The sequence below is a fragment of the Pezoporus wallicus genome, unplaced genomic scaffold, assembly GCF_028554395.1.
Source record: "Pezoporus wallicus isolate ANWC-B61680 ecotype Strahan unplaced genomic scaffold, APGP_CSIRO_Pwel_v1 contig_7344, whole genome shotgun sequence".
NCBI lineage: Eukaryota > Metazoa > Chordata > Aves > Psittaciformes > Psittacidae > Pezoporus > Pezoporus wallicus.
Window position 1 is genome coordinate 59,843 of NW_026640533.1, and position 22,378 is coordinate 82,220.

General features: G+C 38.3%; 1 protein-coding gene across 4 annotated transcripts in view; it reads left to right on the plus strand.

Annotated features, from left to right (window-relative positions):
- HOOK3 (hook microtubule tethering protein 3) overlaps positions 1 to 22,378 on the plus strand; it is an 88,732-nt gene that overhangs the window by 59,836 nt on the left and 6,518 nt on the right. For 3 of the 4 annotated variants that reach the window (XM_057419377.1, XM_057419380.1, XM_057419379.1), the window contains 9 exons: positions 192 to 261; positions 3,449 to 3,589; positions 5,770 to 5,857; positions 11,482 to 11,516; positions 12,315 to 12,397; positions 14,362 to 14,462; positions 16,472 to 16,576; positions 16,695 to 16,766; positions 18,220 to 18,356. In XM_057419377.1, coding sequence (XP_057275360.1) covers positions 192 to 261; positions 3,449 to 3,589; positions 5,770 to 5,857; positions 11,482 to 11,516; positions 12,315 to 12,397; positions 14,362 to 14,462; positions 16,472 to 16,576; positions 16,695 to 16,766; positions 18,220 to 18,356 — 832 coding nt within the window. Of the gene's footprint in view, positions 1 to 191; positions 262 to 3,448; positions 3,590 to 5,769; positions 5,858 to 11,481; positions 11,517 to 12,314; positions 12,398 to 14,361; positions 14,463 to 16,471; positions 16,577 to 16,694; positions 16,767 to 18,219; positions 18,845 to 22,378 lie in introns of those variants that run through there. The other variant, XM_057419378.1, reaches the window with a different exon arrangement.

The following is a 22,378-nucleotide window of genomic DNA, read 5'->3' on the forward strand; positions in this document are numbered from 1 at the left end:
AAAGATGACAGTAATGTTTATTCTTCTAATGAAATAGTGGTTGTCTGTCTGTCTTGCTGTAGCCTGACTTTGTGTCATTTTCCACTGTCTAGCATTGCTCTAAAACTGTAAACTTGTAGAACAATGTCTGCTTCTGGTCTGTTAAAAGAAGTTACTGGTCTTCTCGCTAAATTTTTTACTTTCCTAACCAGGACTGATGCCTCTGGAAAGACAAGAGCCTTCAGACAGTTTAGCAGCAGAAATCGTTACTCCTGAAATAAAGTAAGCTAATCTGTGCTTCGTTTTACTAATCTCTACAATGTACACCCATAGATGATTGGCTAGTTTTCAGTGCTAGAAAGTGTCTATGATTAATGTTTGGGGTTTTTCTCTCCTTTTTGATTCTGCAGAACAGGAGCTGCTATGCTTAAGACAAAATTCCATTGACCTCTCTTTGGGTTTGTACTGTCCTCAAAAAAAAAAGGGGGGGGGGAACGGGACCAAAAAAACCCTTTTGTCCTCAAATTCTGTCTCTTCTTGTTCTGCAGAGAGTTCGTGTAATGTAAGCTTATATGTGCATTAAGAGGCAGAAATGTTTGTAACAAGAACATGGTGTTGTGCAAGGAAGAAATTACTAAAACTGTGGAAGGAATAGTAGGTTATAAATCCCATTTTGCATCATGGCAAATGTTTACTATCTGTTAAAAGGAAGAATAGCAGTGGCAGAGCTGAAAGTCATCGTTTCTTAAGATGTTGTGTACTGTGTTTAGCCTTGCCAGTATGCTAAAAGATTTTAAGACAGCCAAATCTGAGAAATCTGTTAGCTCTTCAGGAAGTATTTTCCTTTACCTGTAGCAATACTGATGTTAACACTTGGAGAGCTCAGTATGGGTCAAAGCTTATATTTAGTAGTAAAATAATATCTTTCTAGAAAGGTGTTGATAGAGAAGATTTCTTTTTCTCTTGGGCACTTATCCCCAGTGAGCTGAAAGAGAGCAAAAGGGAGCAGAGCAAAGCCCCCATAATCCAAGGGGAAATGATGAGCAACCTGCTTACCATTTAGACACGCATGTTTCTATGGGACTGGATGGGATCTGAGTGGGGGACTCAGGGAGCTGGTGGATTTGTTCACACAGCCACTTTACGTAATTTATCAGCAGTCCTGGCTAACCAGGAAGGTCCCAGTGACTGGAGGTTAGCAAATAGGATGCCCATCTGCAAGAAGGGCCAGAAGGAGTATCTGGGGAACTGCAGACCTGTCAGTCTGACCTCAGTGTTGGGGAAGATCATGGAGCAGATCACCCTGAGTGCCATCACATGGCACGTTCAGGACAGCCCGGTGATCAGGCCCAGTCAGCAGGGGTTCATGAAAGGCAGGTCCTGCTTGGCTAACTGTATCTCCTTCTATGACAACATGACCTGTTTGTTTAGTGGATGAGGGAAGGGCTGTGGGTGGTTTTTACCTGGACTTTAGTAAAGCCTTTGATGCCATTTCCGACAACATCTCCTGGGTAAACTGGCTGCTCATGGCTTGGATGGGTGTACTCTTCACTGCATAAAAAAACTGTATGACAAGCCCAAAAAGTGGTGGTGAATGGAATTAAATACAGGTGGTGGCCGATCACAAGTTGTGTTCCCCAGGGGTCAGTACTGGGGCCGGTTCTGTTTGGTATCTTTATCAGTTAGAGTGAATCTGCTGGAGGATAGGAAGGCTCTGCAGAGAGATCTGAACAGGCTGGATTGATGGGCCAAGGCCAGTTGTATGAGGTTCAACAAGGCAAAGTGCCAGGTCCTGCGCTTGGGCCACAACAACCCCATGCAACGCTCCAGGCTTAGGAAAGAGTGGCTGTAAAGCTGCTTGGCAGAAAAGAACTTCGGGGTGCTGAAAATCAGCAGCTTGTGCCCAGGCAGCCAAGAAGGCCAATGGCATCCTGGCCTGTATCAGCAGTAGTGTGGTCAGAAGGGCCAGGGCAGTGATCATCCCCCTGCACTCAGCGCTGGTGAGGCTGCACCTTGAATCCTGTGTTCAGTGCTGGGCTGCTCACCACAAGAGAGACATTGAGGTGCTGGAGCAGGTCCAGAGGAGGGCAACAAAGCTGCTGAAGGGTCTAGAGAGCAAGTCTTATGAGGAGCGGCTGAGGGAACTAGGGGTGTTGAGTCTGGAGAAATGGAGGCTGAAGGGGAGCCCTTACCACTCTCTGCAGTGATGTGAAAAGAGGTTGTAGTGAGATGGGGGTCGGTCTCTTCTCCCAAGTAACATGTGACAGGACAAGAAGAAACAGCCTCAGGTTGCACCGGGGGAGCTTTTGGTTGTGTGTTGCAAACATTTCTTGCCCAAAAGAGGTGTCAAGCATTGGAACAGCCTGCCCAGGGAAGTGATCAAGTGACCACCCCTGGAAGTGTTCAAAAGACATATAGACATGGCACTTAGGGGCATGGTTTAGTGGTGAGCTTGATATTGTTAGATTAATGTTTGGACTCCATGGTCTTAAGGGTCTTTTCAAATGATGATTCTGTGATTCTATGAAAACACACCAACAGAGTAGAATTGACTGACCCAGGTTCATGCAGTAGTTTAGTGACACTTGAGATTATAATTTTCTTTAACACTTGGCAGCAAGCTTTGTGTTCTTCATATTCTACCTATAAATCTGCCCAGCCTGTAGTGTGGAATCTAATAGGGTGTCGTGGTTTAAACCCAGTCAGGTAACTTGTTCACTCACTCCCCCCCCTTCTTTCCCTCCCCCTACTCCCGGAGGGACGGAGAGGAGAATCGAAAAGAATTCAACTCCCACGGGTTGAGATAAGAACAGTTTAGTAACTAAGGTATAACACAGATCACTACTGCTACCACCAATGATAACAATGATAAAGGAAATAACAAGGGAAGAGAATACACCACCTCACCACCAGCCAACCGATAACTTGCCCCCCTCAGCCCGACCAAGCTCTGACCGATACCTCCTCCAACCCTGCAGTCTCCCAGCCCTTCTGGCTAACTCCCAGTTACCTCCTGGGCATGACGTGCTGTGGTATGGAATACCTCTTTGGTCAGTTTGGGTCAGGTGTCCTGTCTCTGCTTCCTCCTGGCTTCCCCTCCTCCCTGGCAGAGCATGAGGCTCACAAAGTCCTTGGCCAAACCAAAACATCACTGTCAGCTCTGTTCCCAGGCCGAAAGTCAAAATACTGCACTGCACCAGCTACCAAGGAGAAGAAACATGACTGCTACTGCTGAACCCAGGACATAGGGGCATTCAGGCAGCATCCTTGTGTTGAACTTTCTACAGTTACAACTCATTTAATTGAGTTTGTAGTTAGGGAGTTAAAGACAAGATCATTGTTTCAGTTGTCTCCCTTAAATCGGTAAAGATAATCTGTATGTTATATTTACAACTTCTGTGGTAAACTGTTTTCTTCTTTATAGAGACTGACATACTGTTTTCTACAAAATCGTATTTTATGTGTTTAGGGAGAAACTCATTCGCCTTCAGCATGAGAACAAGATGTTAAAGTTGAACCAAGAAGGTTCTGACAATGAAAAGATAGCCTTGTTGCAGAGCCTTCTTGATGATGCAAACTTGCGGAAGAATGAATTGGAGACAGAAAACAGGTAGGAAGTTTTATCTTCTGTTTCTTGACTTTTCTAACAATTGGCAGTTCTAACAACATACTTCTGATTGTACTGTGTCCAATACTGGCCTCCCCACTACAAGAAAGACTTACTGCAGTCAGTCTAGTGAAGTACCACAAGGGTGTAATTACAGGACTACAGCATCTTTCATATAAGGAGAGTCTGAGGGATAGAGACTATGTAATCTGGAAGACAGAAGGCTCAGAGTGGATTTTATCAGTGTTTATAAATATCTGATGGGAGGGTCTAAAGGCTATTGAGCTGGACTCTACTCAGTGATGCCCAGTAACTAGGCAAAAGGCAGTGGGCAGAAATTAAGACATTTAATTTCATCTTAATGTAAGAACATTGTTACAGTAATGTACAGTGCTTTACACTGGAATAGGTTACCCAGAGAGGTTGTCTTCATCTTTGGAGATATTTAAAACACAAAAGGACATATTCCTGGGCAATCTGCTGTAGCTGACCTAGCTAGATTAAGCCAGTAAGCATACAGACATCTATGGGATCAGGCATCCTGCATCTGAGCATGCAGAGTTAGCTGGCTGATACTGTTGTGAGGCTGCTGTCAATCTAAGCTTTGAATCTGCTTTCTGTCTAATCTTCCCCTTTGACTGGGGGAGGTTCCTGAAGCCTGGGACATTAAATATTATACTTAGCTTCAGGAATGGCAAGAAAGAGAGTCCAGATTGCTACAGAGACTTGTTTTCTGGGAATTTCACAAAGTGGGTCCATCTGGAATCTGTTTCCAGCCACATTAGAGACAAGAAAGTAGTTGAGAAAGACAAACCTGAATTTATTCAGGGCAAATTATGCTTAACTAATCCAATTGTCTTGACAGTGAGATGCCTGCCTGTGTAAAGAATGGTAAACAGCAGACAGTAACTTAGTTTTAGCAAAGGTAGCTTTAGTCTCCCATAGCATCCTTATGTTCAGAAGAGTTAGATAGAGACTGAATAAGTGGACAGTAAAGTGAGTGGAATATCGGCTGGATGGCTGGCCTTAAAACTTTATCATCAGTGATACAAAATCCAGCTGGCGACCAGTTCCTCAGGCATGAATACCTGGACCAATGCTGTTCATAACCTTTATTAACAACTTGACTGATGGGAGGGACTGTACCCAGCAAGTTCAAGGGTGGTACCATGTTAGGAGGAGTGACTGATATGCAGAAAGGGAGAGCTCAGAGGAGCTCAGCAGCCTAGAGAAATGAGCTGGTAGGAGCCCTGTCCCTGGCTGGGAGTAGTAGGCTGGGGGGCAGCTCTGCTGTAAAATCCAGGTGTTCCAGTGGGCAGCAAAGGGTTGTTTTGGCTGGGGAACTTGCAGCTGAATGACCTGGACTGTCCTCACCAGCGTTCAGGCAGTCAGTCTGGGAAAATAATCTTTCACCTCTTTTCAGCACTTACAAAATCACATCTAGATATAGCATATAATTTTAGATTCCCCAGTACAAGAAGTGTGCCAGGGTGCAGTGGAGCGATTCCAAGGTGGGAAGCACTGGAGTATGGGATATGCAGTATAAAACTAAGAACTGGGTTTGTTCAGGCCAAAGAAAAGGTGGCATGGAGGAGATAATACTGTGATCTGCATCTGTCTGATGGAAAGGTGTCAAGACAGAGACGGGCTCTTGTCAGAGTTTGACAGTGGAAGGACAAGAGGCAGCAAACAAATATGGATTATATGCTTGAGCTCTAAAATAGAGGCCCAAAAAGACTGTCAGACCTTCATCCTTAAAGGTGTCCAAATGTGGGCTGGATGTGGTTCCCAGCAATTTGCTATAAGTGCCCCTGCTTTAAGTAGGACATTGGATTTAGACAACCTCTGGAGATCACTTCCAACAAGGTTAATAGGATTCTCTGTGTAAAAGCAGTAAACTAGTAGCTCTCACAGTAAAACTGCTTGTTAGCAATTCTTGTTTCATGTACCTAGAGATGATTTCTTAATATGTACATTTATGTTGTCTTGGAGGAATATCAGATTGTTCTGGATGACTACAGGCTATAATCTTCAGAAATACTGTATGCTCTAACTACTGTTGTGAGTTTTCTGCATCTCCTGTAAAAATGACCTTAAAACACTGGGCACTAAAAGTCTCATGCTTTCTCTTGCAGTTGTTTAGGTTTTTTTTTCTGAAAAACAAAACACTCTCTCTTTCCTAGGTTGGTAAATCAGAGACTTATAGAAGTGCAGTCCCAGGTAGAAGAACTACAAAAGTCCTTGCAGGATCAAGGTTCAAAAGCTGAAGATGTAAGTAGAAATGTACAGCAAATGTACCTGCAACTAGTTACAGAAACTTTTTTTGAGACTTTCACCTTTTTGTAAAAAAATATGTAAAAGAAATATGCAAATGGAGACTTGTGATAGTTTTCCATTTTATTCATGTGGTCTTATTATGAAATTATGCTTCTCTAAATAAGATTTGAGACATAGTAAGACATTTGTCTGGAAAAGAAAGCTGTCCTATGTAGGTGTCAAATATATTTTGTGTCTGTTCTGATAGTAAACTTAGCATTAAAATTATTTAGAGAGTTAATAGATTTTTATTAATAGAGAGGATTTCAGGGAGTTAAGGAAATGTTAATTCTCCATGTCTTAATAAAGTATCTGAAGCTATTTTTGGTTTAGTTTTCTTTAAAATTACGACCTTTCCTGCCAGTGGAAGCTCTGTAATAGTGGATGTCGATATTTCTTGTAATGCAGGAAGCTAGGCAGGCCAAAACTAAAATAAAAGTCAAATAATAGGCCCTCAACATAAAGCAGCATTTTCTGTTTCTATGTATGGAGTTAACATTGTTTTTAATGTAAGAATACACATTTTGGCAGTTAGTGTGGAAAACAACTTTCAGTCTTCCACTAAAAAATGTGTTTGCCATCTCCTCTGTTTGAGAGAAGAAGCTCTAGAACTTTCTTGAAGTCAGTGATGTGCTGAACTATACATGCACAGTGTATGCTTATAATTTCAGTGTATCGTATAGCTAATTGGCAACAAGTTGTAATGTGTTGCTTTCTATTTTTGTGGGTTTGTTTTTTAACTAATTTATATAGACCATTGGAAGTTTTTGCTAGTTGCTTATTTTCATTTGAGTGTGTTTAATTCAGCTTATCCTTTAAATTTTCAGAATAAACTGTATAAAAATAAAACATCTAGTCGAGTTCAAATAAGATTATTTTTCTTAAAATAAGTTTTAGAATGCATTTTAAAATAGGTCCATCCTGTTGTGTGATTGAGATATTCTTTGTTGTTTTAGTTACTGGCCAAACCCGGATTTTTCAGGGTGAACGGGAATATGAAAATAATACTGTCACATACTGAAAGTTGTAAAGTATCTCTGTCTAGTTGAATTCAGCTTTATTTACTGCAGTTTTAATTGTGTCCCTTTTTGAGGCTCTGGTTTGGACAGTAATTTAGGACATGTCTGCAGAACACTTACAGGGCTGGTTACAGCCTGTGTAGGCATTATCTGAGATGATTCTGTTAACCTCACAACATTACAGTACAACCTTTTGTGTTTTCCAGGCAGCCTGTGTCAATTCAGGGCTGGCAAGTTCACAATTCAGTTGTTGCATTCCTGGCTTATGTGTAGGTCTGACAATGTCAGTAGTGATTTATAGGCATGATCCCATGGCCTCTTTTGATGAGTTCAGTGTGTAGGATTTCATTTTCTGGTAAAGAAATGAGAGTGTAGACTCAGTGAAATATTGAGGCTGCAAGAACCTCTGAAGGTATTGACACCTCATCCAGTCTCCTACACAAAGCAGAGGAAACCTCAAAGTTAAACCCAGCTGCTCAAGGAGATGGGATTTGTGCTAGGACCACCCGAGTTATTTTCGAGATACCCTTATAGAAAGATTAGTTCTTCAGAAGCATGAGAAAAAGGATAGAGAGACATGGATACAGTGGATGCATAATTTTCATCATGTTTCCCCTGTTCTTCACTACTTTTCTGTAATTATGCACCGAAATCTGCATTTTTATATACTGATACTGTAAATAGGCTCAACCCAGAAAACCTGGTTGTATTCAGTCCAGAAATGTATGATGAGGGCTTGGAGCTGGGGGTTGGGTTTTGGTTTGGTTTTTTTTTTTTTGTTTGGTTTGGTTTTTTGCTTGTTTGTTTTTTGTTGTGGTGGTGGTGGTTGGTTTGGGTTTGGTTTTTTTTTTAGTTTTGTTTATTTTCAAAGTTGAAGTAGTTTTTAGGCTTGACCAAAAAGTAGTAAAAGCACTATAGTAACCCAGCGAAGTAACGTTGCAGTAATACGTGCTGCTTGCCGAGGTTCACATGGGGAAGAAGTTTTGATTTTGTATTGAAGTGCAGTGGAAAATTAACGTTAGAAATGTATCGGTGCCTAATATGTACATTAGACCTGTAATGGGTACTTATGCAGCCTGTTGGGATGCCCGATCAGTCCATTCTGGTTGTTGCCTTGCTACCCAGAGACAGGCCTCCTTACCACAGTCTTCCAAACTACAGAATCAACTCAGATGTGCCCAGTGTGGTCAGAATAGCTGCGGTTATGTGTAGCCTCAGCAGGTACTCAAAGACAGCTTCAATTACATCATTTGCATGCCTTATTATGGCTCTCTTATTTCATCCTTGTTCTCGTTGTTCTTTGCCCTAATCCCCTCCTGTATAAGCAACCTTCCTTTAGTTACTTCTGCTGCACTGGACCTAGCTTTGCTGAATCCATACTGCATCTGGTGTTTCTCATACTGTTACACATGTAATCTTGGCCTTACATGCTGCTACTGATCCAGTTACTGAGTCTTCCTGACTTGGCACCTCCTTAAAAAGTCCCCAGAACTGTTACCTGGGAAGTTTAGCCGCTTTGCTCATTTGGTGAAACACTAGAACAGGTTGCCCAGAGAGGTGGTAGATCTCCCATCCCTTGAAACATTCAAGGTCAGACTGGACAGGGCTCTGAGCAACCTGATCTAGTAGAAGATGTCTCTGCTCATTGAAGGGGGCTGGACTATATAAGCTTAAAGGGTCCCTTCCAAACCAGATTGTTCTATGATTCTGTGATAACTTTTAGCATCTGTGAAATCTGACCATCCCTCAGTGCTGTTAATAACTTCTGTCATCTTCTCACAGTGTTACCCGTCTCATCAGGTGATTTTCTCAAGTCGTGCTATAGTTTCCCTCACCCTGCTAAATTAGCTGAACCTCACGCAAGAGCCATCTGCCTATGACCTTAGCATGCAGAACAAACCCAAACTTGTTCCTCAGAAAAGGGACAGACCTGTTCCTTTGGCTTGTTTTAGCATAAAAGAAATTTCCAGCAAAAAGACATTTGTATAGTCTTTTTTTAATGTAAGATAGCAATTAAATATCAGAGAGGATACCTGTTTTTTAAAACCACATCATAATAAGCTTTTTTTCTGGTGTTTTGTAAGTGGAACTTATTAACAGTGGAAGGAGAAAGCAGAATAGTGAGTGTATGTTTGCTGATTTTTACAATTTTGTTACAGAAATGTTCTTGTATTATGAACAGATAAAATTTGAATGAAGTTAAATGTAAACTCAGCTCAAAATTGGATAAAGCTTTTTTTTTTTTAATTGGGATTTTTTTTTTTTTTTAAGAGACTGGTCTTCCTATCAGAGAACATGAGAACAACAATTTTAGTAATTATTTGTTAGGTGAAGAGAATTTGGGTATGTGACATTGAAGCTGACAAATACTTAAAAAAAAAAGTAATGTTTGCCCATTTTTAGAGTAATTTATTTGAATTTATCTTATTGTTATAAGTATATATGGGATTTTTGTGTGGCTAAAATCACAAGTTTTACCTTTTATTCTTTTTCTTAATCTTGTGTCTTGAGTAAATAACTCTGGATAGACTCAGTCCTGCTTCTTTTAACTGTGTGTTCTGTTTATTGTTGTTAGTTTCTTGCTTGTGAGAACATATCTGTCTAGATGGGAGAGGGGTTACTCCTGCAACAATGCTAGTACTATGCAAATAATATATATAAAAATATACCAGAATGGAATCAATGTTGACAAGTAGTTGAGTCTCTTCCAAACCTAAATGCAGTATCAGGATCTCAAAAGAAAAGCTGAGTTCATTTTTTATTTTCTTACCTTGGGAAAATGGGCACTGCTGCCAACTTTTCCCTTTCTTGTCCAAACCAACTGATGGTCCCCTAAATGATCAGACATAAGTGATGGTACCAGTTTAAACGCTTTGCGACCAAGAAAGATGCATACAAGCATTTATTATTACAAAAAAGGTGGTGTTTCTGCAGCTGTTCAGAGGACTGGAAAAGAAAAAAAAAAATCAAATAAAGGGTCAAACCCTGCAGACCCTTACCTGCTTCAAATTTCTGACTTTGGAATTAATAGTGTCATGATGGCTGGTTTGGTTGTTTTGGGGCTCTCCCCCTTTGTTAGAGAGCAATAAAGAAATCCAGCTTTGAAATAATGAAAAAGCATGACCCAAGAATGTGATTGAAGACGACATTTGGAAGTATTTACACTACAACAAAGCTAAAAGCTTTCTTTTGGTACACATGGTAGTTATCTCTGTTGGCCAGGTGTCTAAACCTAATTGAAAGAACATGGGAGAAAAACAGTGAAATAATTTTGCTGATGATTTTATCTTACATTTTGATGTCATTCTGGACCATCTGTCACATGCTAGACCTCCAGTGTGATTAGTACTGGATAAACACAAACCAAAAAGGCAGTTTCTTATTTAAACATTTTACATTTGTCTTGCATTCAATCACTGTGGCGATAACACAGTTCAGAATCACTCCATAAAACATACGCATCTCTTAATTTTCGTTGTAGCCCAATAGAATGCATATTTTTCTCCTGTTTTGTTACTTGTTTGATTTTTGTTTTAAAATTACTTTCCAAAATAGCAGTTGCTCTCCTTTGAAATTCTGATTTAAACACAATGATTTACAAATGTGCTTCTTTCCTGGTTTTGTATTTTTGTTTTTAGTGGTATGTTTTAGAAAATGTTACAGGATGAAACTGCTGATGAGAACAGAGGAGAAAAATCAGCATGTGTGAAAAAATGCATAGCTATAACTTTTTGTTCATGACTTTCTAAATAGTTTCTTCTGTTTGCTGCTGTTTTGCTTTATACTAATGTCATCTCTGTTTCTTGGCATGGGCTTCTGCTCAAGGCTATTGTGAGTATGGCTTTCTATTTACTTAACACTACTTGCAGTTTATAGACTTTTACTGGGTTTATTTTTCTGAAAGATACTCACTGTCTGTGAAGTGAGTTTAAAAATTTAAATAAAACTTACTTTGAGGGTTTTATTCGAAGAGCTTATATAAATGTGATTTAACCAGAAAGTGGAACACTGTAAGTTGTATAATAATGTTTACATGTCTGTAATCAATAAGGATGAGAAACAGAAAAAGGGCAAAATGTCTGCTATACTCCAGTCAGAAACATTCTACTCCCTCTAGTTTCTATGGGGGTGGGAATTTACTTCAACCAATTTGGTACATGTCTTCATATGAATTGCATTGCAATATCAGTAGGATGACTATTCTTGCAAATTTTGCTGCACTTCCCAATTTCAGGTTAATTTATTAAGTCTAATCACAAAAGTACAGAAGAAATTAAAACAACTGCCATAGAGTTTTGTCATTTGTGTATCTTGTTTGTATCAATCTAGTTCCTTGGGAACACTTCCTGGGAAAATATTTGCAAAGTTGTAAGGCTCTCTAATTTCAGGGAAGTCACACAGCTGTGGAAAGAGGGATTGCTATCGCAGAGGATGGCTTTACAGTTACAATCTAAACCTAAGTCAAGTACACAGTTATATTTTGGTTAGAGTGTTTTAGAATAATTTTGGAATTGTGTAAAAGCTCTATAATATATTAAAACATTTATTTTTCTGTTCTAGTCAATTCTTCTGAAGAAGAAACTTGAAGAACATCTGTAAGTATTTTATTTGCCTGTTTTGTTTGCCATTTGAAATCATGTGTTTTCCATATGGCAGGGAAGGCAGACAGTCATTAATCAGGCATCTGGAAAATACACAAGTAAGAGAAAATAGATAACACAGGAATGTTTGGGAATCTGCTGTTCAGATACTCTTTTCATCTCCTAGAAATCCTTTGCGAAAGCAGTAAGAGCAATGAAATAAACATAATTTTATAGTGGTTAGAAAACTTTAATTTTGCTTAAGATCTGTAAGTCTTTACTGAAGGGGGTAAGTAAACTGAAGAAAGAATGTTAATGTAAATGAAATTATTTTGTTTACTTTATGGTATACATTATGGCATAAAATGTAACATTACAGGAAGTGTTATTATTTTGTTCTGCTATTTCTGCACCTCTTTTACTTCCCTAAAATGCAGAAAGATGTTTACTTTTTAAAAAAAGAAAAAAAGTAGTTTCTGTTGCCTTTGGGTTTAGTATTCTTTCTCAATGTAATCTCAATTACAAGTATTCATTCTAGGCATGCATTGTGCAATTAATTGTAAATGTTAATTGTACAATGTAAATTCTAAAGTTTATAGTTACTGAGAATTAAGATGTTTGTTGTTACAGTTCTTTGTACAACATAATGTTTTTCAGCTTATTTATCAAGTATGTCCTCACGCCCCAGAGCAAAAATCAGTTGTGCCGTCAGAAATATATCACTATCTGAGGATTTTTTTGTACCACTTACCATTCATTCAAGCAGAGTACTAATACTGGGAAAACAGTATGTGCTTTTATGTTTTGTTATAGTGAGAAGCTCCATGAAGCTAACAATGAGCTACAGAAGAAACGAGCTATTATTGAAGACTTGGAACCAAGATGCAATAATAGTTGTGAGTTACCTGTGCAATCCATTTCTTTTCTTTAAAAAATGTTTCATATATAAGGTCTTTAATTAACATACCGAAAGGAGGTGCAGATAACCAGAAAGAACATTTTAAATGCCAGTGATATGTATGTTGTTCATAACTCTGGAAGCTATGGTGACCAAAAAGATGCTTCTGACACTTGAAATGCAGGGGATAATATTTTAGAGACCACTGTAGTAAGAAATTACAGTGGCTAATAGAAATACTGGGTAAGTGTCATACCTGTCATTGAACATCAGCTGTTCACAACTGCCATGTCTCCTAAGACCCTAATTTAGTAGATCCTTGCTGCCATCACTAGGTTATTCGTACTTCCAAAATATTCAATATTTTTTCAGAATTGCGTTGTAATTTGAGAACATTTTCAGTTACTTGTCAAGTGTAGGACATGTTACATTGCTCAGATGATATCAAGAACCCAGCATCCATGTTCTTTAGCATAGTAATGCTACATTTTTCCTAAGACATATTGAAAAAGGTAGATTTTTTTCTTTTTTCCCCAAGCCTACTTGTTATAGAACAAAGCCTTAAAAGACTGCAACCAGTGTCAGCATTTCTGGTTTGTACCCAAACTATTTTATTTATAAAGAGATTGAAGAAGATAGAAATATCCGTTCAGTATACATTACATACATTCTGTGTCCAAAAAAGAATTTTCAATTGTGTTGAGCTAAAACTGCAGAATATATTATAAAGTTCACATTTTAGGAAGTATTAGAACACTTGGAAGTGAGGTCTAGGGACTTCATGAGTAGCTAATAAACACATAATCTTGTCATATGCAGTAAGCTTCACTGTGAGCATAATAGCAGTCCCATAACTTGCTAGCTACTAAACACCAGAACACACTGAGACTCTGTACTTAGTTTACAGAAATTACAAGTTGCTTTTTGAAAATCTGTGTCTGAACTTTGTCCTGGTAAAATAAAAATAGTTGTACCTTCTTCCATTCTTTCCCTGCTCAGGAAATGTATTTGAATTATTCTTTCAGGTTCTTTTAATTATTCTGGATATAGCCAAAATGCTTGGCCATGGTACAAGAATCGTGGCATATTTTGAAAAATGGACTCTTACAAGTCTGAGAGACCATCTGCTATTGGTCTTCTTACTGATCAGTGAAAATCTTACTTGGTCCTGTTGCCAGCTTAGTGTTTTCCTAGTGCTTAGAAACAAAACTGCAGGAAAACCATGAAAGAACATTTCAAAATGAAGTTGCAAAGCAGATGGGCTGAAGGTTACCAATTATTCAGCGTTGTTTGAGAACCAGCCATCAATGTTACATGAAATTTGATCCAGGATGATGCAATTTGTTATTTTTATTCTTTTCTGAGATCTGAGTAGATGTATAGAAGATGTATAAGCAATAGTGGTTTGACATATTCTTGTATCAACACAGGAAAAAGTTGTGCAATGAAATTGTCCTGCTGGTCTGCACTGCTGCTTATAAAAATGTGGGGAGGGGAAAGTAAATTGAGTATACTTATGTCACAAGTCTGATAAATTGTGTCCAGCATTACAGTTTAGCAGATTTAAGCAGGAGTTATACCTGTTAGGAATAATTCCTTTTACAAAAAAAACTTGTATCCATCTGAGTTACAGTATCAGGATCTTATTGAGTCTGAAATGCATTGGTAAACTCATAAGTTCATTCAGTAATAGGATTGATTTATGATTCAGTTTCTCTTTTTTTAAATATATATATATATCTTTTAAAAAGGGCAAAATTTGTGTACAAAACAGCCATCTCGTGAGATTAAGTAGAATACACATTTTGAATGTGATTCTAAGCTATTTAGTAACTAAAACTATGGCTCCTTTTGTTGGCTCTTAACTGAAAGAAATTTTAGTTGTGCCTTCAATGTGTGTTGAGAAACATGAAAATAATATAATTGTGTTATTTTCCAATGTGTGCATCTCTTGGCATTAAGCTCTCAAAATTGAAGAATTACAAGAAGCTTTACGGAAAAAAGATGAGGAAATGAAGCAAATGGAAGAGCGATACAAAAAGTATTTGGAAAAGGCCAAAAGTGTAAGTACAAATATTCCATGTTAATGATCCCTCTCTGATAGACTGCACCATGTGTCCACTCTTACGCAATAAATATAAAGGTGGTATCTATATGCTCATTAGCAAGTAAAAGAGAAGGAAGGACCTGTGAGTTCTTTGTATCTTCTTACCATTACAGTACCTAATACTGATTAATTCTGCAGATATTATCCTCGTTTGTGTTCATGGCTGTCCCCTCTTACTACCTATCCATAAGCCCTTCTGATGCCTCTGTACGAATGTCTACTCACTAGTACAGGCTTTTGAGAGTCACCCTTGTTAAGCAAACTTTCTTATTGGCTAATGACAAGAAGAGGGTGTTAAACCCTTTCTAATGCTGTGATAATCTATTTATTTGCATAAATTCTTCCAGACTTCTGATGGTGAGTAACAAGCGTATAGATCAGCTAAAGCAGTGTCCATACTAGGACTGGTGGTACAGAAATAAGTAGCTGTGCTGTATTTTAGAATTGGAGAACCACCCCTAAAACAACTCAAGGGGAGGAAGCTCTGTGAGCAAGAGTACTGTTTAAATGGCATTTGTGCTGGGACTTTGGGGACTTCTGACAGTTACCATGAAGAATTCTACCTCTTTGCACACAAATATAACTTGGTAACAGCAAATACAGTCACAGCTGGACCAGCAAACTCTGGTTTTATCAGTTTGGCAAAGAGGAAAAAGGAAGTCTGAGGTAATTTCCTTCACAGGTGGATGGATCTGTTATGTGTGTTTCTGGGTGGTACAGGCTTCTTGTGGTGCTCAGCCGGGAATGTCTCTCTTACCTGAGGCAGATAGATGGAAGCACTTTTTTTCATTAATACAGCTTTTAGCTACCTAAGATTTTATCAGGTCCTAATTGCTCACATAAACTGCTTATTCCTTTTGAGGGGCTCAGAATTTACAGAGAGAGGTCATTACACATGTGCCAAAGCCTTTTTTACAAGTTTACATTTGATTCTGCTTTCTTAGTTCATCTTTCTACCCTAATTTCTGTTCATGTTCTGATTTAGCCAGCTGTTTTAGAAAATGCTTTAGTAAGGGCTCTTTTATTGATAGTTTTCCAAGTAAAGTGATCCTTTTAACTGAACCACCTGTAAGAGCTGTTCCATTTCTCTGATGATGTTCGGCATTCTCTTTGCATTTACTGATTAATATACGCTTCTGTGAGAATGTTGCTAATACTTCAGTGTGATACCAAGGATATGGTTATACTACCAGCTTTGAAACAGCAATATTGTGGTCTCAATCATAGTCCCATTTCTTCTTTTACTATACATTGATATTTTATTTGAGTTTCTAAGCTGCTTTCTACTGAAGGCTTAGGAATCTAGGCATTTTGCTGAATTTATTGCTGGTTTAACCCTGTGTTTGCTAGCACTCATGCTGCCTATGATGGATGCCTCATACAAACATAATGAGGTGTCCTTGCATCATACTAGTAACATAATGATCACAGATGTGCCATTTCTAGAATGCTATCTAGAAATGACAGCACCTGGTACTCCAGGTGGGAGATCATGGCATCTTTCCATAAGGACCGAAGTGTACCTTCCTCAAGTGGAAGGAATTCACAGGTAGGTAAACCTTAGCTATAAAGAGATAAACCTTTGAGAACTTGTTTCTACCACGGTGGCCCCAGGATGGTGCAGGTAGGGATACTGGGATACTGAACCTCTTAGGAGTCACTTTTGCCTATCAGTAGTTTTGTTTCACAGTCCTGTAAAAGAGAGCCCAGTTCAGATTATCTTAATGTATCTTGGCTGATGTTCAGAGGCCAAGCCTGTCGTGCTGGCTGTCAAGATTATTTTTCAGGAGTCAGCCTCTACAGAACTACACATCCCTCTGTTTAACATTTTTGGAGCATCATTTCTTGAAACACTAATGTGTTTTAAGTCACTTTTCTGAATGTGACTTAAAAGGTTGTGATTCCTTGATGTCTTTCAACTAGATTACTTTTGCATCTTAAAGCCAAACTGCTTTTCTTTTACAGGTCATCCGTACCTTAGATCCTAAGCAGAACCAGGGTGCAGCTCCTGAGATTCAGGCTCTGAAAAATCAATTGCAGGAGCGGGACAGAATGTTTCATTCACTGGAGGTAGTAATCCTCATGTTTCCTGTTAGTTCCTTACTTCCTCATTGTTTCTTAGATATAGACTAATACTTTTATTATACTTTGGTTTTAAATGTATCTCGTTCTAATGTTTGTTTTATAGAAAGAATATGAAAAGACAAAAAGTCAAAGAGAAATGGAGGAGAAATTTCTTGTTAGTGCCTGGTACAATATGGTAAGAATTTTATCCTTTTTTTTTTTTTTTAAGGGAGCAAGGGGCACAAATTATTATTATTAGTTGTTTCTGTGTTGTTTACAACAGCATTCATTTATAGGTTCTTTGCTTGAAAAGTATTTTCCAACACAGAGGCACAGAAACAAATGCTTTTTAATAATTTTATGCTGTCACTATATAGAAGTATATTCCTCTGATAACCTTGGGATGAATGAAAAAGAATGTGGTTGTTATTTTCAAATTTTAAAACCAGAAATGGCACTTCCTACAGGGAAGGATACCTCAGATTGCTATTTTGTAATTCCAGCTGTTCACCTGTACTGACTTTAACAGTGCTCAAATTCTCTTTCTTCTTTGATTCTCCACTCTCCAATCTTCCAGTTCTTTCTAATGACGAGGCACTGCAGTAAGCGCTCCGAGAAACACCCTTTAACTTGGCTGCAAGTTTAGAACCATGCAAAGGAAGAGCACAGGGCAAGACCCTAACTTAAATTATTCAGATAGTAAGGAAGTGATCTGTGCAGCCATACAGCTTTTGCTGGGCCTGTATGCTGGCCGATTTTTCACGTTCATCCAGTGTGATCAAGACTTCTCTTTGGCAGAGTGTGTCTGCATTGAAACTGCTCTTTGGATAAAAGGCATCTTGTGTAATGTTGATGTTTCATTCTGCTTGAACATTCCTCCTCTGTCTTCCATTGGAAGAGTTTCCTTTTTGCTATTCTATGTTCTTATGGCCATGAATAGTAAGCCAAAAATGGTACTTGAGCAGAGTGTTTGAATCCTTTAAATGTCAAAGGCATTTTCAAGTGAATAATGTCCTTGACCAATTTCATAACATTCATCCCACTGGCAAGCAGAAGACAAGGCTAAACTAAGAGCTGTGGTTCCATAGCCTGTCATGAACTCTCAAGGTATGACAAGCACTGGTAATTTTGTTTATGTTTTTCTTCCTCTAACTGGCCTCTGCCTATGCAGCCTGTTACAGCTCCCCTGAATTTTTTCTTGCATTTACTCCTGCTGAAAACATACTTTCTCTGAAGATGTGCTCCTGCCATATGAGCTGGTATTTTCACACAGGATAACAATACTTTAAGTATTTTCAGAAGAAAAGTACTCTTCTGTGTTGAAGATGGGCAGGGTGGGGAAGGGAAGTACTTGAGAAAAGACTCATCTATTTACTGTGTATTTATGTGGAGATGTCTGTGTTCAGAGCTGGGGCAGAGGGGGACCTGCTTCTCAACATTTACTCCAAACTGCAGTGGATGAGAGAAGAAAAAGGCACACGAGAAAATTAGGAAGCATATCTTAGTTTGATCCTTGAAAATACGATGCTTTGTGTTTGAAATTCAGCTTTAGTCAGTGTTGGTGAACAAGGACATAATAAAATGTAAATGAGTAAAGTTGTTCAGTGTTATGTGTTGGTGTTTACTGAGAAGTTTCTTTTTGTCCGTAGGGGATGACGCTGCATAAAAAAGCAGCAGAAGACAGACTGGCTAGCACAGGCTCAGGACAGTCCTTCCTGGCTAGACAAAGGCAAGCCACGAGCACAAGGAGATCATACCCTGGTCATGTCCAGCCAGCAACAGCAAGGTAGAGATGCCTTGCCCTTAGAAAGAAAACTGCCCTGTGATCCAGGCCACTTCTGTTGCAAGTGACAACATTCAAGAAAAATCAACCAGCATCCTTTCTCTTTCTCCCTTGTTACTGCTATTATTTTACACTTCAGGAAAGGGTTTTATTAGGGTTTCTCATTGTTCTGTAATGCCCTTATATATTTTGGAGTCCACTTCTCTCTTTCTCTCTGCATTTTTTTGAATGTGCCAAAGTTTAGAAAACATCTAGAGGAGTGCTGTGTAATAACAGAATCTTACTGGTATGAAGCCTAGTCTCTTATGAAAAGCCTCATACTGGCTGTGTAGCAATATAAACTCCTGTCATAGTTGATGTATTTGTGCCTATAAGGGTTCTTACGCTTTATAAGACTGTCTTCGTTCAAAGGGAATTAGGCTTTTTGTTTCATGTGCTAAACTGTTCCTTCAGAAAAAATGCTGAAAACTCATTACAGAAAGCCAAAATTAGTATATAGTATTATTGTGAAATATGTTTGCTACTAAAAAACTTACCAATGGCAAAAAGAATGTTGGGGGAACGGGAGGGGGTGTGTGTGTGGTTTTTAGTTTTGTTTATTTGTCCTGTTTGGTAGGATTTTGTCGTGTTTGGTTTTTTGTTCTGGGATTTTTGGGGATGCTTTTTGAGTTTGTTTTTTTTTTAATCTCTTACATACAAAATTTCCTCTTATTCTTGGCATTTAATAGGGAAGCAGGATGATTATTTTTTTTTTCAGGTTATTATCTAGTGGTGTTACCTCTTTTGGTGACAGAGCTGAATAGTTTCAAATGGTTTGTTCCCTCTTCTTGGTCAAGTGTACGCTTAAATGCATACTAGAAAAAAGATTGAGAAATGTTTAGAATGCTGTGATATGCTACTCTATCATACATTAAAAAGGCCATTTGTTTCAAAATTTTATAATTATGGGTGAACAATACATAATGGATCGAGGCCCTGATTACTATTGTTGATATTAATGTATTCCAGTTGTCATCCTCTACTAAAAGACTTGCTTTCAATATACTGATTCAGGGTATAATTGTATCAGTTGCCTTACTAGTGGTACCAGTGCCTTCAGGTGAGTTTGTTGCTGACTTTGTTGGAAACTGGCTGTTTTGTTGTACTGCCTTTTTAGCGTATAGCTGATTAATTGTATGTCATTTGTTGTAGCACTTCCATGTTGATCAGTGGGGTGGATGGTGAACCATACTATTAATTTAGGTTCTGTTCCTAAGAAGTTCTACTTCTTCCCTGACTAATTCTCTGCTTTCTGTGTCATTTTTATCAAAGAATTGATGCAGAGGACCTGAGTATTGGTGGAAAGTTACATATACATACATCTTGTGGTGATTCAGTTTTAAACATTTCATTTAGATACTGTTTGGAGACCCTGATATATATGCAGTCTGATTTATAGATTCTTTATTTTAATGCTCTCCCAGGTAAAAACATCTTTCATAAATCCCTTTAGAGAGAATGCATGCTTGAATTTACTAATTATCTGAAGGTCTATGCCTGGGCTATGGTTGCCAGATTAGATAAAACAATGGAAGTATCTTCTCTGCAGAAAGGCAACGATGTAAAGTCTAGGACCATTATCTAGGACAATTTCTGTACTCAGTGAAGTGATAATCACTGTGCTGCCTTTTACTGAGATACAGAGTGCTGAAGGGACAAGAATTCAGGTGTGTTGTCTAACAAAATGACCACAGTTTGTGGGGTGTTTTTCACTGATCTGATTATGCAATACATTCTAGTCATTTGAAGAACCCTTTTTGCTACGTGCCATGTGTGAACAGGAGCAAATAAAATCACTTCTCTGAGGAAATTTGATGTTCTTGTTTGACATTACAGCATTTTATGTCACCCAGAGAAAGAACCTAAGCATACCTAAAGCTTGATTTTTATATTAATCTGGCTAACTCTGTTACCAAACTGCCAAAGCTTATTTGTGAAAGCAAAGTACACTAGGACTTTGGTGGAAAGTTTTCTCTCTTAATTTTGCCTAGTAATTGCGCAGGTCTGAAATTACTTGAACACGATCTGCACACTGGAATAAAAGTACTTGCTTTTATTATTTCAAACTTTGTCATTTTCCCCCAAAGTTTTGATGACGGGCAGATACCAGTGATGGTTTGGAGATGAACATATGCTGATTAGAAGTCTCATTTTTATCTTTTACTTTCCTGTCTCTCAAGGCTTCTTCACTTCTTGGTGGTTGTTGGATTTTACCTTCTCCTTTGTGGTTCTGGTTGGTCTTTCCTTGTCCCTTAAGATAAGACACTGAAGTGTTCTCCGTAGTTCCCTTCAAGAATGTATAGTATCATTTTATTGCATCAAAGAACAAAACAAGACTGAGTCTGTACTTTACTGTTGCTCATAGTAATTGTTAGACAAGATTGAATGAGCATTTTGTCTTTTGAGAATTCTGAACCTTGTGGAAATTCTGATATTTCCCAGAATGTGTGTTGAATATGAAAATCTAAAACCATACTGCAGTCTTCCAGAAATACCCACTGTAGCTATCCAGTTCCAGGAAATCATTTGTTCTGTCTTCTGATGGTAGACATCAGGAACTTCATTCCTTGTTCTAGAGCATTTAACTTCTTTTATTTACTGGATACATAATTTCTTAATCTTTGGGTGTGGATGAATGGAGTTGGTGAAATCATTAAGCCTCCTATAAAGAACAGTTTCTTTATAGGAAGGGTTAAGCTTTATTATTTTCCTTGGTTGTTATATAGCTTTGGAAGTAGTGTGGTAGTAAGAAGAAGAAGGAGCTCAGAGTGTGACTTCAAGAAATAAGCACATGTATAGATGAGCTACCAATGAATGCTATTTGTCTTATCTTCAGTAATAAAAGAATGCAAGCAAAAAAACCCCAACCCTGTAAGACAGAATTCCCTCAGTACATTACATACTTCTAAGAAGCTTTTAGGGACACTTTCAGGAGCAGACTGTTTACATCAGAATTGTAGTGGTAATTATTGAACCAATGCTATAGCCTGTACGAATACACTACAAAAAAAAAAAACAACAAACCCCACACCCTAGAACCTTCAGACTGAGGTTAAAGAGAAAAGGTTCTCCGGAACAGTGATGAAACAGCTGAAGAGTTCATGAGAGTACATTCCTGAGCGCTATGCCAGGGATCTGCCAAGAAGGGTATTTCTGACCAATTTTAATTAGTGCCAATAAAAGGTTACAGTTATGGAGGACAAATATTTTCATCGTTCAGAGCAGAAGCTTAGCTTTGGGTCTTAAAGGATATGTGTGTGGTCCAGTCGGTATACTTCTGTGGAGAGTTAAGTGGTTAGCATATCTGATCAGACATTACAGAAAAGAATAATCAATTTCCCATTTTCTTGATAGATAGCACTAACCACTTGGATTGTAGCATGTATTTCCCAAGTGCTGTAAAAACTGAGTAGTCTAGTTTAAATGTTGTGTGTTCCACCCACAGAGAAAAGGAAAATAAACAGGTAGAGCACACAGCTTTATATATTATAGAATTAAATACTTAATGGCTACAAGATGCTTTTCATTATCTCTCTGGAAACAAGCAAATGGCAGTCTTAACCTGTTCTGATACCATTTGAGATAGCAGAAATTATTCAGCAAGTTTTCTGTGGCTTTCTGTTCATGATAAGGTGCATCAGCAGTTTTATGTTCATTGCGTATGAAAAAATTAACAGTGAATATTCCTATTACCGATTTATGTTGATCTTAAATAGTAAGTGATAAGAAAGCTGTCAAGAAGATATAGGAGGATTTGGCAGTTTTAAGGTCCTCAGTATTTTGACATGTGCTCCTCCTTGGTTCCCTGGTATGTGAAACTATCCCCTTAACAGCTTCACAGATGATTTTTTAGTGGGTTCAATTTTCTACAGTTTTCTTTAGGTTTGGTATTCGGAAAATAGTTTAATTTTACCACTTAATTTTCTTTTAGTGATTTGGAGGAAGACTGTCCTGAATGTGGCTAATTTTTCTTTTTCTTATGAAGC